Below are 14,110 nucleotides of genomic sequence, written 5' to 3' on the forward strand. Positions count from 1 at the left end.
AAAATGTTCTTTTACTTAGGAAATTCACTATTCCTGCTGACTTATAAAAGACAGATTTGACAAAAAAGACAAGTAGTAATTTTTTTATGAATAACTTTTTATTGCTTTTGATTAGCGTGCGCTCAAATAACTGTCTAAGTCAAACTGCACTTTTGAGATTTTGACCCGTTTTAATTTCTACCAACAGAATAAAAATTATTATCCACAGGGTTCAGGCTGAAAGGCTGCAGGACTAAAGGCTGTCAGAAATAAAGACATTTTGGAATGACGCAGTTTTATCCCAACACATTAGCGATAACCCCACTGTTTGGCAATACATAACAGAAAAAAAAACAAATAATGGGAAGGGATCCTGTAATTGCAAAAAAAAAAAAAAATTGCCATCAAAAAAACCAGCTTCCACAAGCAAAGATAAGATCTTTGGAGAGCACCCTGGACCTCTGAGGGCTGTGGCTTAGAAAGGAAAAGGGAGACCACCCTCGTGTTAATCATGGGACCACATCACCCTCCAGATTTTCTCTTACTTAACAAGTAAAACACCAAACCAAACTGCTGGCATAAACACACTCAAGTCTGCTGCACTGACAGTAAGGTGCCAAATAAAGTCTAGAACCTTCTCTGGTGCTACTGATGTTTTGAGAACCTCAGAATGCATGGTGTGCAAAACTAGCATCTGATGATCTCACGTTCCAGCCTGACCTCTCACCAAGTGGGCAAGTTGGCCAACCTCTCTAGCTTCCTATTGTGTTTTTTAAAAGGAAAGGACAATGAAACTATTTTATAAAGGATTAAACTATTTTATAAAGGATTATTGTTGTGATGATTAAATGAGATGATGGCTGTAAAGTCATTCTGTAAGCCACAGAATATTGACTTTCAAAATAAATACTCTTCATATATATTAAAATAACCCATCAACAGTCTTGTGGACATTGATTCTTATGACTTGAGTTCTAATAAATTTTAATTCTATTGTAGCTAAAGTATTTCTTCATCTTTCAATGGCTGCCTATTTGTACATTATGCAAATGAATTATGGACTGAAGAAGACTTTATGGATGAACGTTTTGGTTGTTTTCAGTTTTTTAGTATAATGACTACTTTGCCCAAACTTTTAATAAATTATCCTATTGATGGAGCAAGAAACTCCAGCTACAACATTCCTTAAAGTACAAGAAATGGCCGTACAAAAGCTTCATGCATAAAGTTTACCACCCAATAATTGATTTCTTATATACTATGTTACCTTTTTATTGAAAAGGTATAACATAGTTTTACCTTTTTATTTAAGCATAGCATACATTTAGAAAAATGTAACAATCTTAAGCACAATGACTTTCCAAAGTCACAAAATGATACCACCCAAAGGAGGAAATGAAGTATTAGGTGCCCAAAAGCTTTCTGATCTTCCATTCAGAAAGCTTCCTTACCTCCTCTCCAAAGGTAACTACTATCCTGACTTACACCTCTTAGATCTTTTTTGCCTATTTTTAAACTTCATCTAAATCATACCAAACTGTATGTACTATCTTGGGTCTGGCTTCTTTTGCTCAATGTCATGTTTATAAAGATATTACTGTATGCAGTTGTTGTTTTGTCATTTTCCTTGCTGAAAAATATTCTCTTATGTGAACACACCACAATTTTCATTTGTTCTATTGTTGACAGATGTTTGAACAGTTTCCTATTTGTACTATTACAACTAATGCCACTGTAAATATTAAGTGTACGTCATGAGGCTGAAACGCAACAACAGAACTGATAAGACATGGTGCATAATACAGCTTTAATAGATACTGAGAAATAGTTGCACAAATGCATACTCCCATTAGAAGTGAATAAAGTTCAAGTTGCTCAGCATCCTCACTAACCCTTGGGGCTGTCAATCGTTTTATGTCTGCTCTTGTGACGGGTATATATATGGGTATATGTGAAATCTCATCATCATTTAATTTGCATTTCCCAGGGGATTGATAAGGCTCAGTACCTGTACCACACTAGCCATTTGGAAATCTTGTTTTGTGAGGCCACTTAAGTCTTTTGCCCATTTAAGAAAAACTATGGGGGCTCCTCGGTGGCTCAGTCAGGTAAGCATCTGACTCTTTGTTTTGGCTCGGGTCATGATCTCATGGGTCGTGGGACTGAGAGTCTGCTTCATCCTCTCCCTCCACCCCTCATCCCACTTGTGCATGCTCTCTCTCTCTCTCAAATTAATAATTTAAAAAAATTATGGTATTTTTGTATTGATTATAAGAAGTCTTCATATATTCAGGATATAAGTCCTTTGTTGGATATGGGTATCAAAAATACTCGAGTATGCAGCCTACTTATCAAGTAATAATAAAAAGAATTTCTTTTTTTTTTTTTTTAAAGATTTTTTTGTTTATTTGACAGACAGAGATCACAAGTAGACAGAGAGGCAGGCAGAGAGAGAGAGAGGGAAGCAGGGCCCCCGCTGAGCAGAGAGCACCATGTGGGACTTGATCCCAGGACCCCAGGATCATGACCTGAGCCGAAGGCAGCGGCTTAACCCACTGAGCCACCCAGGTGCCCCAAAAAGAATTTCTTAAGAAGTTCTTCAATTTTAAAGTAGCTTATCAATCTTTCTCTTTTCTGAATTCCTATTTAAGAAATCTTCTGTTATTCCAAGGTTATGATGATATTGTCCTGCTACTTTCCGGTCTTTTAAAATTAATTGGACTATGCATCTTTGTCACTCTTAATTCATACCTTATGTTTTCCAAAGTTGGTCATGAGGGATCGTCCATGTGATTTCTTTCCATTTTCCTTCACATCTGGATGCTGAGTAAATAAAACATAATATGACTATTACTCTTCCTTGCTTTTGTTTTTGCTTTAGTTCTGGTGGAATGGCAGGGGAACCCTCTTTGCCTTAGGTAGAACAAGCAAGTCCCATTCATTTCCTCCTGTCCCATACCTTCACTACTCCAAAAGTTGTGGAGTCTATCTCAAGAGAGGGAGACAATGGACTGGAGAAGTGTGGGTACCAACCAGGAGACAGTAACTGCCAACCACTTCCCAAACTGGTGTCAAGGGCCTCTTAGGAATGTCCAGCTGTACCGGTCCCTCCAGTGCCTGGTCACAAGACTCTCTACAGCACAAGAGGTATTCTTCTGAATGTGCTGAGTGGGGATAATCACCTTTCATTAAAATAGGTTTTGATTTTGAAAAATGGCTCGAAGTTTTTAAGAGTCAATTCTGTTGACTAAAAAAATAAAACCCCAATACATCTATTAGGTAATGAGACTGTTTTTGTTTGTTTAAGTAAACCACAGCAGAGCTTATCTGTTTGTTGAAATTAATTCCCTGTGTGGTGGGCATCTGGAAGAGGCATTGCAGCCTCTGAAATTTTCCTCCTGTGGGTTAGTTTTCCAGGCTAGAGATCTCCTCACTCAAGCCCATCTCTCATTAGGGGAAAGAAAGCCCACACCGACAAAGGGGTTTGGACTCCTCCTCAATGGTCATCCCTAAAAATATGTATTAGCTGGTTCAGGGCTAAGGACATGGTATAAAGAGAGATCAGCAGGCCCCACCCTCCTGGGCCTTCTGGCTAAACAGAGAAGAAGCAGAGATAAGCACATAAATGGAATAAATGTGGGTGAGCAAAACTACTTAAAATCAAAATGCCAGGGAGGCACTGATGTCTATCCATAGAGACTAATCAAAGATGTGATTGGGGGTGGGAAGAGGATAAGGTTAAGGACTGATTGGGGAAAGAGACAGTTCAGAAAATGCTGCAGGAGGTAGGAGGGGGTTTACAAGGTAATTTCATTTGACTGGTTAATGTCTATTGACTGCCTTAGAAGATCTACTGAAGCTGAATGTTAACTGTTCAAAAATCCTGGAGCTAAGAAGATAGCCAGATATGGTCATAGTAGTAACACTGCTTTCTAAGTTAGAAGACCCAGTTCTGAGACAAAATAGCTAAATGTCCTTTGTCCATCGGTTGCCTTCTCTTGACCCGTTTTCTTGCCTGTGAAATGGGAGAGGAATGGATCACTTAACCTCTGAGTTCCTTTCTATTTCAAATAGCCCTCCTACCAGTCAGGGGACCATGTCATTTATTGTCCAAAACGAACTCTTTTAAGAGTGAAATAGGCACTTTTAACAATTACACTGGGACAATAGGTATGAAGTAGAGCTGTCCTGTGCAAGGTGAAATGTATGGTCATGCTATTTTGTAGGCACCTCCTACACCCCAAGGATTATGTTAAGTGCATTACATATATTCTCATTTAGTATATAACCACCCTCAAAGATAAGTAGGATTAAAATCCCATTTTACAAATAAGAAAAATTAAAGTACAGTGAAGTTAGAAAATATGCTCAAAGTCACAAAGCTAGTTGGTAATAAAAAGGGGATTGTGTATAGCTCTAAATCATCGTCTCTCTGGCTTGTTCTCCCCCAACTTCTCCCATCTCACATGACCTCTTTATGTAGAAGGGTAATCCCCACAAATACCTATCTCCAACGTGACCTCTCCCTGATCATCGGTACCACATTTTTTATTGAGTCCACAGATTGGACACTGTGCTAGGAACTTGGCATGTATACAAGGGAACAGCAAGCAAAAGAGATGCAGACTCTGTCCTCCCTGGACTTGTAACCTAAGGGTGGACACAAATGTAACACACTGTAATGAGATTCTGATGGGGAAAGTGCAGGGCATGGCAGGATGGCATGGGAAGGCCACCTACCAGACCTGAGGATCAAGGAGGACTTCCACGGAGATAAGCAAAAGCTGAAGCCGGAAGATGGACAGACCTTTTCTAAGCGAGATGAGAAGGCGGAAATGCATGGTGGCCAAGGGAGGAGCAAACACAAAAGCTGAGTGCTAAGAACATGGCACCTGCCAGGAGACAAAGGAAGTAGGTGGGTGTGGACGTGTACGCATGCCCATCGGTGGACAAGTCAGCGCCGGGGTCAGGGTCTGGGGAAACGGTTCTACGGGCTATATCCTGGAAGGTGGACATTATCCTCCACACTCTGAGGAGACTTTGAATGGTTTAAAAAAACAAGAAAATGGCATTATCAGAGGACTGTTTCTGAAATATGACTACAGTCGTGAGATAAATGAGAAATTGGAGTGGGTGGGAGAGCACAGGAGCTGGAAAAGTCCCCTTAGGGAATAATTATGGCCATCCAGACAGTTGCCAGTGCTATGTTAATTTAAAAAAAAAAAAAAAAAAGGAGATTTAAGAACTCCAAAGGACAGGCATCTTTCTTGTGTCTACTATGTTCTTTGAGCCTGAAGGATGAGCACTCCATTTTTCTTTTACTCCAATCCCTTCTAGGGGGAAAAGAGCACAAGGAGAATGCAGTGTTGCATGACTAGATGACAATCTAGCAAGAAGGAAGGTGGGGTGATGCACTGCCCTGAACCACACGGCCCAACCTCAGCCTTGGCTCTCAATACGCATGTGTATCCAACACAGATGGACTCATCTCAACAGTAACTTGTCCTTGCCCACTGAGCCCAAAACCACATTTTAAAAACTAACAGCAGTGTTAAAAACCTCAACGCTCATACAATGGAATACTATGCAGCCATCAAAGAAATGAAATCTTGCCATTTGCAACGATGTGGGTGGAACTAGAGGGTATTATGCTAAGCAATATAAGTCAATCGGAGAAAGACAATTATCATATGATCTCACTGATATGAGGAATTTGAGAGGCAGGTGGGGGGGTTGGGGGGTAAGGAAGGAGAAAATGAAATAAGATGGGATTGGGAGGGAGACAAACCATAGGAGACTCACAAACTGAGGGTTGCTTGGGGGTGTGGAGGTAGGGGTAGGGTGGCTGGGTGAGGGACATTGGGGAGGGTATGTGCTATGGTGAGTGCTGTGATGTATGTAAGACTGATGAATCACAGACCTGTACCCCTGGGGCAAATAATACATTATATGTTAATGAAAATAATTAATTAAAAAAAATGCTCAATGCTTTATAGCCCAGTTTATTAAAGTCACAGTCTCCACTTTAGAAGTCTAATGCATTCTTGTAGTCACCCAGATTGAATGGAAAGTAAAAAATAAGAAAAAGGGGAATGAGTTTTGTTCCAGCACATGTTGGAAATTTGAAATCCCTTACCATCTTACCTGAGAAGGTAATTGTCACTGGGATTTCTTCCATGAATAGCAAAAGAAGGATGGGTTTAGTTTGTTTCTCCCAAATCTGCAAGACCTGCCATGGCCTGTCCAATTGGAATGATCTAGGATGCAGCAGAGACTTCTCCAGAAGCATCAGTGGAAGTGACTGGCCCAGGTTAGCCAATGAGAGTTCACGAAGAATAAGAAGCAGACATCAAGGTGAGCTAACCAAGTAACCTAACCAATTTTACAGATATTCGTGTGGTTAAAACTAAGTGGCTGAAAGGGGAGGGTGAAGAGGAAGCAGTTTCTATTTATAAAAATCTTTTAGAAAATTCAGAATTGTATGATCAGTGGTAAGGGTAGTACTACTGTAATCTACATTTCAGTTGCATCCCCAATATTCCATTCTGCCTAATGTGCAGCATCAGAGTGGCTGACCTTGGCACCACTTCCAGTGGTAAATTCTCTGGGATTAACAAGCCAATATTATCCTATACCCTTGGCAAGTTATCATTCCAGCAGGACACGTACTCATGGTGATTAGGTTAGGGGTGGGTGTATGAGCTAAGCTGGCCAACCAGAGCTCAGCACAAACTCTAGAGAGTAACCACCAATGCTCAGTTGTCACTTCGATTCAAGCGTGGTCACCCCATGTGGTCCCCCTTCTGCCTGGGGATTCCTGAGTCCTGGAGGAGAGGCGGCAGTACCAGGGAAGTCAGTTATTAGAGCCAGTGACTGCCTGGATCTCCTCTAGGCCAGAATAAATGCCCTTGATGCCCTGCAATGATAATATCAATAAACCCACCCTCCTTTGTCCTTAACCATTTCTGATACTTCTATTAGAAAACAGAGTTAACTATGGACTCTGAAAAACAGTCTGAGGGGTTTGAAGTGGCGGGGGGGTGGGAGGTTGGGGTACCAGGTGGTGGGTATTATAGAGGGCACAGCTTGCATGGAGCACTGGGTGTGGTGAAAAAATAATGAATACTGTTTTTCTGAAAATAAATAAATTGGGGAAAAAAAAAAAAAAAGAAAGCAGAGTTAAAATCTCAGCTGGAGCCCAAATCATTCGTTCATTCATCAACCTCTTATGAAAGTTGTACTAAGGCCCAGGCACTATAACAAGTCAGAAAAAAAGATGGTTATTAAGACTGGCACGGTTCTTGTCTTCAAGGAATCTATAATCAAGTTGAGAAGTCAGATATTTAGCAAATTATTGCATATGTGTTAAAAAAAAAAAAAAAAAACCTTCAGAAAAGAGAAGCTGTCACAGGCTACCATGGACAATATAAAGGGATAACTAACCTAATCCCAGGTCAAGGCAGGACTCATCTGGGGCATCAGACTGAGGCTGGAATTTAAGACTAAGTAGGCATTAGCAAGAGCAGAGGTAGCAATGGAGTGTTCTGGGCAGAAGGAAAAGAACGTGAGGAAGACCATGACGTACAGACAGCCGTGGTTGTTGGGACAATTGTGGGAAGCAGTGTGACGGGGAAAGGAGAAGATCTGAGAGGTAGACAAGAATGCAATGATGTAGGTCCTTGAAAGCCTGGTTAAAGAGTTTATAATTTATCCCATTCATAACACGAAGCTACTGCACAATTTTCAGCAGTAGAGTGGCCTGATCAGATTTACATTTTGAAAACATCATGCTAATTTCAGAATGGAGGTCAGATTGAAGGAGGGCAAGAAAGGTCCAGGTGACAGTTGGCGTTGGCCTGGATGAGGACCCAGCCACGGCCAGGAGAAGTGGATGGATGGAAGACACGCTCAGGAGGTCCAGTCAGAGCAGCATGGAGGACGACAGGCTGGGGAGGAAAAGGGGGGGGTGCAGCAGGTGGTGGACTCGACCCTCAGCTGAGCAGGCACAGGACAGGTGAGCCTGGGACCACTGTCCTGAGGGTCCCAGTGAAGCAGTATTTGAGGGACTTCTGCCTCTGTCCATCTACTTTCAACAATTTCTCACATCATTTTGCAATGGGAGATTTTCATTTCTTGAGCAATAGGAGGAGAGAAATGGAAGAAACTAGAGAATTTTACCAACGACAAATGATCAGAAACAGAGCATGAGGCACTTTTCTTTTTCCTATCGAAGGACAAGTACAAGAGGGAACTGAGTACCTGTTTCAGGTGTGCATTTAAGCCTTCATGCGTGGCCTTTAGTAGAGCCCTCACTGTGAAACTATCCGGATCTTCTTTGTCTCGAATTTGGGATTCTTTTAACAGTGACTCCAGTTTTTTCCTTATGAAAGATTCCACCTGATGCTCAGTGGTCCCATTATTCTGCAAAGAATTAAGCAATGAAAATTATTTCCCTTAAGAAACACAGAATAAGAACACAATCCTCGTTCAAGCCAACATTGCTTCTATAATTTGATTAGCTTTCAATTGCCTGTAAGAAGTTAAGCACAATATGCCATTTTGGTCCTCCCCCCTCCATACACACTGATCCCCCCCAAATACAGATTACTGTGATTATATTCAACCCTTGAGAACCTTACAAGGTCTTATCATTTTCATTTCAGAGACGTGGAAACTGATGCTCAGAGAAATAAAGTTGCTCAAGGTTATGAAGCTAGTAAGAAGCTGAGGCAGAATCCAATCCTTCCTATCATTCTACACTGCACTTTTAATAGAGGGAAAGTGAAGGAGAGTCTTAAAAACTAAGTTTCTGTATCTGCACAGGTAAATTTGAGGGAAAAAAATATGCTATTAAAAAAAAATCACCTCCTTTACTGAGGGGAAAAGAATGCGATGGGAATCTCTGGAATTGAGGATTATTCTGAGATAAAAGTTCTTTCCTACCTCTGATCCCAAAGTATAATTAAAGGGAACTCATGACTGACCTGTGCCCTGATTCATCATTAAAATGACTTTAAGATCACAAATAATTTCAAATGTTATGCTCGTGTCCAAATGACAACTTAGGCAATTTTTAGGCGATCCAGGGACAGGGATTTCCTTAACGTCTTTCTTAGCATGGCTTTTCAGCCACCCTGCTCTGCCCGACCCCAGCGTCCCCAGGCTCCTCAGCTCCTTTCATGTCTCTCTACATCCAACACTCATCCTTAGTTCTTCAGCCACCTGCCAGAGGCCAGCCCAGCCGCAGGGTAGGAAACCAGTCCTCCTCCACGAGGACCTCCTCCTACATTCCTCACCAAAAGTTTGCAAAAGTTTAAGGCCTGTTTTCCACTGACACATTCGTTACTAAGAGGTCATTATATTTAAACCTTTTAGGGCCAGACAGTTTTCTGGTAATGCCATCTATTTTCACAGAATCTGATAAAGGAAAAGCCATATAAACGACATAAGGGAAATTTGGGGGAAATAAATACATGAGGAATAGTTGCTGACTTTCCTGGTATTAAAATCACATGCACGAATGTCTTTGGTAAATCCAATGAACAAGGCACTGACTCACTTCACTGCAGGCCCTCAGGTCTTGCAGGAGGTGCAAAGATGGAGTTGACCTGCATGGATGGCAGAGATGCTAAAGAGGTCCAAGGAACCATGGATGGCCGATGCACCTGCCTGAGAAGGAGCACGGCCTTCCTGCCCCAGTGACCAAGAGGTCCCCCAAGAAGAGGGGGAAGGCCTGGGGTTCTGCAACAGCGATGGAGAGGGGCTTCCCTGTCACCCATAGCTCCTGCAAAGGTTTTCTAGAGCACAAGTCGCATGGAGGAGGGGACTGGCCGATAAAGTTGGAAATGTACCCTAGGGCCAGATGGCGGAAGGACATGAAGGCAAGAGGTGGGGAGCTGCTGAGAGCCTCTGGGTAGCTAAGTGTCTGAGTATAGTATTTTAGAAATAGTATTAACCTGGCAGCCTGTGCAGAAAGAAAACAGGGGCCTAGAGAGGAAAAGCCAGACACACTGGTTCCCACTACCAGCACGAGAGCCTAGGCCAGTGTGCTGGGGAGGGATTTAACACAGAGGAGAGTTAGAAAGCAAACTTCATTTTGCACACAACAAACTGAGCTGCCTGCTGTATGCCGGGAGAGAAACCAGACTAAAACACAACCACCCTGTCACAGAACCCTCAGCATCACGGAGAAGACGGACACACGAACGGCCGACTACACAAGCAGGTGCAAGTGACAGCCCCAGGAAGATCACAGCCAGACAGAGGAGGGGCACCTTCTCCAGCCTTGGGAAGGTGGCAAAGACTTCCAAGAGCAGCGAAAACCTTGCCAAGCCTTAAAAGATGAGTACATTCATTTCCTGTGGCTGCTGTAACAAGTTACCACAAATCTGGTCGCTTAAAACAACAGAAATGTATTCCCTTGCAGTCTGAGAGGGCTGAAGCATGAAATCAACACATCAGCAGACCTAGACTCCCTCCTGTAGGAAAAGACGCTCCCTTGCTTCTTCCAGTTTATGGGAGCTCCTCCTGTTCCTTGGCTTGTCAGCCTAACTCCATTTCTGCCTCTGTCTTCATGTGGCCTCTTTCTGCGTGTCCCCAGCTTCTGCTGTGTCTCCTTTTGTTAGGAAGAAAACTACTCGTCATTGGATTTTTAAGGCCCACTTCGTTAATCCAGGATGATCTCTTCTCCAAGCCCTAACTTAATAACATCTAGAGGCTCCTGTTCCAAAGAAGGTCACATTCCTAGGTACCAGGGGGTAGGGCTTGAACATATCTTTTGGGGGACACACATCAATGTTCTACAATGAATAAGAGTTGAATATATCGCAGAGAGCAGAGTGACAGCATTCCAACAGGAGGGAAAATGTGGAGAAAACAAACAGTAGCAGTAAGCACCAGGGACCATATGCATGTGGAGAAAAAAGCCCAGGGAAATATAGCAAAAGCAGCTAAGGCTGTAAATCACACTAAGGTTTTACAAAACACAGTCATATAATGATATTTCATTTGAGCTGCCTAGTACCCTTGAAGGCAGCCACTAGGGTTAGCCAAATTCAGTCATGATACAGAGGCAGAAAGATTCAAAACTTTTCCAAACACACATGCCTAGGAAGTGGCTGAATAGGGACTTGAATCCAAGACTTCTGGTTCAAGATTCTTGGTCTATTTCTTCATATAATGCTGCAGCCATCCTTCTAATGTGGTTACAGAAAAAGATAAATTCTTGAGTCAAATTAAGCATGAGCAGGCTTATGTTTGGACAACCTAGAGGGCATCTGGGAAATCTATCCTCACAATCCCTCTGTGGGAAGAGCAGGTCTCACTTAAGTGCAGAAGGAAGAGAATTCTAGATGTCCATCTCCCAACACACGGGCTCAAGTGACCCAGAGTCCTGACAGGGGGCACATAAAGGAGAACCATAAAGGAAGGCATGTGAGAGCACCCACCATGCCCAGGTCACCGAGAGGGCCCCAGATAAACCTCAGTTCCCTTCCGTGGCCCAGGGCCACACAAGTCAGAGACGGTGAGGAGAGGAACTGTGGCCGCTACGCCCAGGGACGTTCACAGGCAGCAAAGCAAGGCTGCACACACAAAGCCCGACTGGCCGAGCAGCGTGGGAAATAATGACGGCTTCATACAAAGGCTCTGGTTATTCACTTCACACCCTCCAAACCCTCGGTGTTGCTGAAGGAATGATATTACTGCCTGTTGATCTTTCTCTTCTCTGTGATGTACAGCACGAGAAAATTAGCAGCCGTGGAGAACAAATAGATGCGTGGTTGAGGTTTCATTAGCGTGTTATCCTTTGGTCCTGGAACCCAGGAGTGCGGCTGAAAGCAAGCTGAGACAGACACTTAACCCTGAGGCCTGTCGGCCAGTGTGCAGCTGTGGCAGGGACCACGGCTGAAAGCCCTCCGCATCTTGCTCTTTTGTTCCCTGAGCCAACGGTGGAAGGATGTTGCGGGGGCAGGGGGGGGGGCGCGTATGCCCGAAGCAGCCCTTGCAGCCCTTTAACATGGTTGGGAGTAGTTTCCACCCAAGAAGACCTTGGGGTTCCTAATTCCTGTTTCTAAGAGGTCGATGTGATCTAGGAATGTCCGCCCATTCCCATTTGTGTGAGGTAACTCACACAAATACATTCTTGTTTTTTTTCCCCAGAGTGAAATCTGAGGACGACTGGAAAAGCAGAGAGCCAGAACCCGGGCTACCGCTCCAGCCTGGGAAACAGCAGGAACGGGGCTGTTTGAACAGTGGCATTCTATTGCCGAAGCCCATTGGAACCACTGGGGAGTGTTCCAAAATCCCAAACCCCGCCCCAGACCAATTATGTGGGAATCTCTGGGCCGGGACCTGGGTGTCGGGATTTTTGAAAGCTCCCCTGTCATTCCAATGTGCAGCCAACACGGAAGACCTTTACTTTAAAACAAAACTAAACAAATCACTGGAGGAGCTCACCATCCCCAAATGCATCTTTCCCTGCCCCTAGGCTGAAATCTGGAGACAGGAAGGATAATATACAAGCCACCCTTTGTGAGGGCCTTTCCAAGCCTGGTATCTTAAGGTCTTGGGCTAAGGAACAGCTTCTCAGTGGCGCAAGTCTGTGCATGTACTCCTGTCCTCTACTATCTCCTGTCTGCTCCTTTAGCTCCCTGAGAACACGCAATGCTTAACGACGAGCTCCGGGCTCACATCAGCAATAATCATGCTGCTTCTGCTATTCTTATTACTAACAATATCTAATATGTATTGAGCACAAATCATGTGTCAAGCATGGCTCTTAGTTCTTTACAGGGTGTGAAACAGTTGTTATGTGTTCCTGGATAAGGGCTCATATAAAACTGGTCGGAAGGCTTACTGTTTATGGGATAAGCGTCACGTACGAGGTGGAGAGCTAATATTTGTACCTAAGAAGCTGGCTGAATATAGATTCACAGAGCACAAGAACAAAGACAGCGAATAACTCAGTGAAGAAGAAAAAAATCACTGAAGTCGAAATACAGGGGTGCAAAGTCCGTAAGTCACACTGACATTAGAGGACCCCGTAAAGATGAATAATGGCGCATTGGCCTCACTGAATCAAATTGGTTAGATAACTGTACTGTGGTTGAAAGGAAACTGTCCTCTGTGACTTTGAGCCATGTGGTTCTTTTTTTTTTTTTTTTTTAACATATAATGTATTATTTGTTTCAGGGGTACAGGTCTGTGAAGCATCAGTCTTACATAATTTACAGCACTGACCATAGCATATACCCTCCCCAGTGTCCATCACCCAACCACCCCATCCTTCCCACCCCTCTCCCCTCCAGCAACCCTGTTTGTTTCATGAGATTACGAGTCTCTTAAGGTTTATCTCCCTGCCAATCCCCTCTTGTTTCATTTTTTTTCCCTCCCTACCCTCCACGACCCCCTGCCTCTCAAATTCCTCATATCAGAGAGGTCATATGATAATTGTCTTTCTCTGATTGACTTATGTCACATAGTATAATACCCTCTAGTTCCATCCATGTCATTGCAAATGGCAAGATTTCATTTTTTGTGTTTGTGTTTGTGTGTTTGTTGGTTTTTTGTTCTGGTTTTTTTGTTTTGTTTTGTTTTTTTAATGTGAGCCATGTGATTCTTGAGTCACTGAACAACACAGTGGCTTTTCCATGGGCCTTATATATCATGGGCCAGATTGTCTCTACAGCTGATGACTCAAAATCATATGAGGCAGAAGCTTAAAGGATTTATGATTCAACAACAGAGAGAATTTATTACACAAGCAAAAACCTTTCAGTGTGGTTTGAATCTCTTAGTTAGAAGTAACAGCAGGGGCACCTGGGTGGCTCAGTCAGTCAAGCCTCCAACTCTTGTTTCTGGCTCAGGCTGTGGTCTCCCAGTCATGGGATCAAGCCCTGATTCAGGCTCTGCACTCAGCACACAGTCTCCTTCAGATTCTCTTTCCCTCCCTCCCTCTCTCTTTCTCTCTCTCTCAAATAAATAAATAAAACCTTTAAAAAAAAAAAAAAAAAAACGATTTAAGCAGTAACAGCAGACCAGGAGGGATAAGAAACCCCATGTGAGGGTCCTGCCTCCCATTCTGCTTCTAACCCACGTAATGCAGGGGAACCTCAAGACCTGCTTCTGAGCT

At 43.2% G+C, this 14,110-nt stretch overlaps 1 protein-coding gene across 1 annotated transcript in view; it reads right to left on the minus strand.

The window, feature by feature from the left end:
- Positions 1-14,110, minus strand: part of PLCH1 (phospholipase C eta 1) — a 216,573-nt gene that overhangs the window by 20,646 nt on the left and 181,817 nt on the right. Inside the window, exons 12-13 of the mRNA XM_044251645.1 lie at positions 8,239-8,400; positions 2,731-2,802 (exon numbers count right to left, since the gene is read on the minus strand). Coding sequence (XP_044107580.1) covers positions 2,731-2,802; positions 8,239-8,400 — 234 coding nt within the window. The remainder of the gene's footprint in view (positions 1-2,730; positions 2,803-8,238; positions 8,401-14,110) is intronic.

The sequence above is a fragment of the Neovison vison genome, chromosome 6, assembly GCF_020171115.1.
Source record: "Neovison vison isolate M4711 chromosome 6, ASM_NN_V1, whole genome shotgun sequence".
In the NCBI taxonomy this organism is placed as follows: Eukaryota; Metazoa; Chordata; class Mammalia; order Carnivora; family Mustelidae; genus Neogale; species Neogale vison.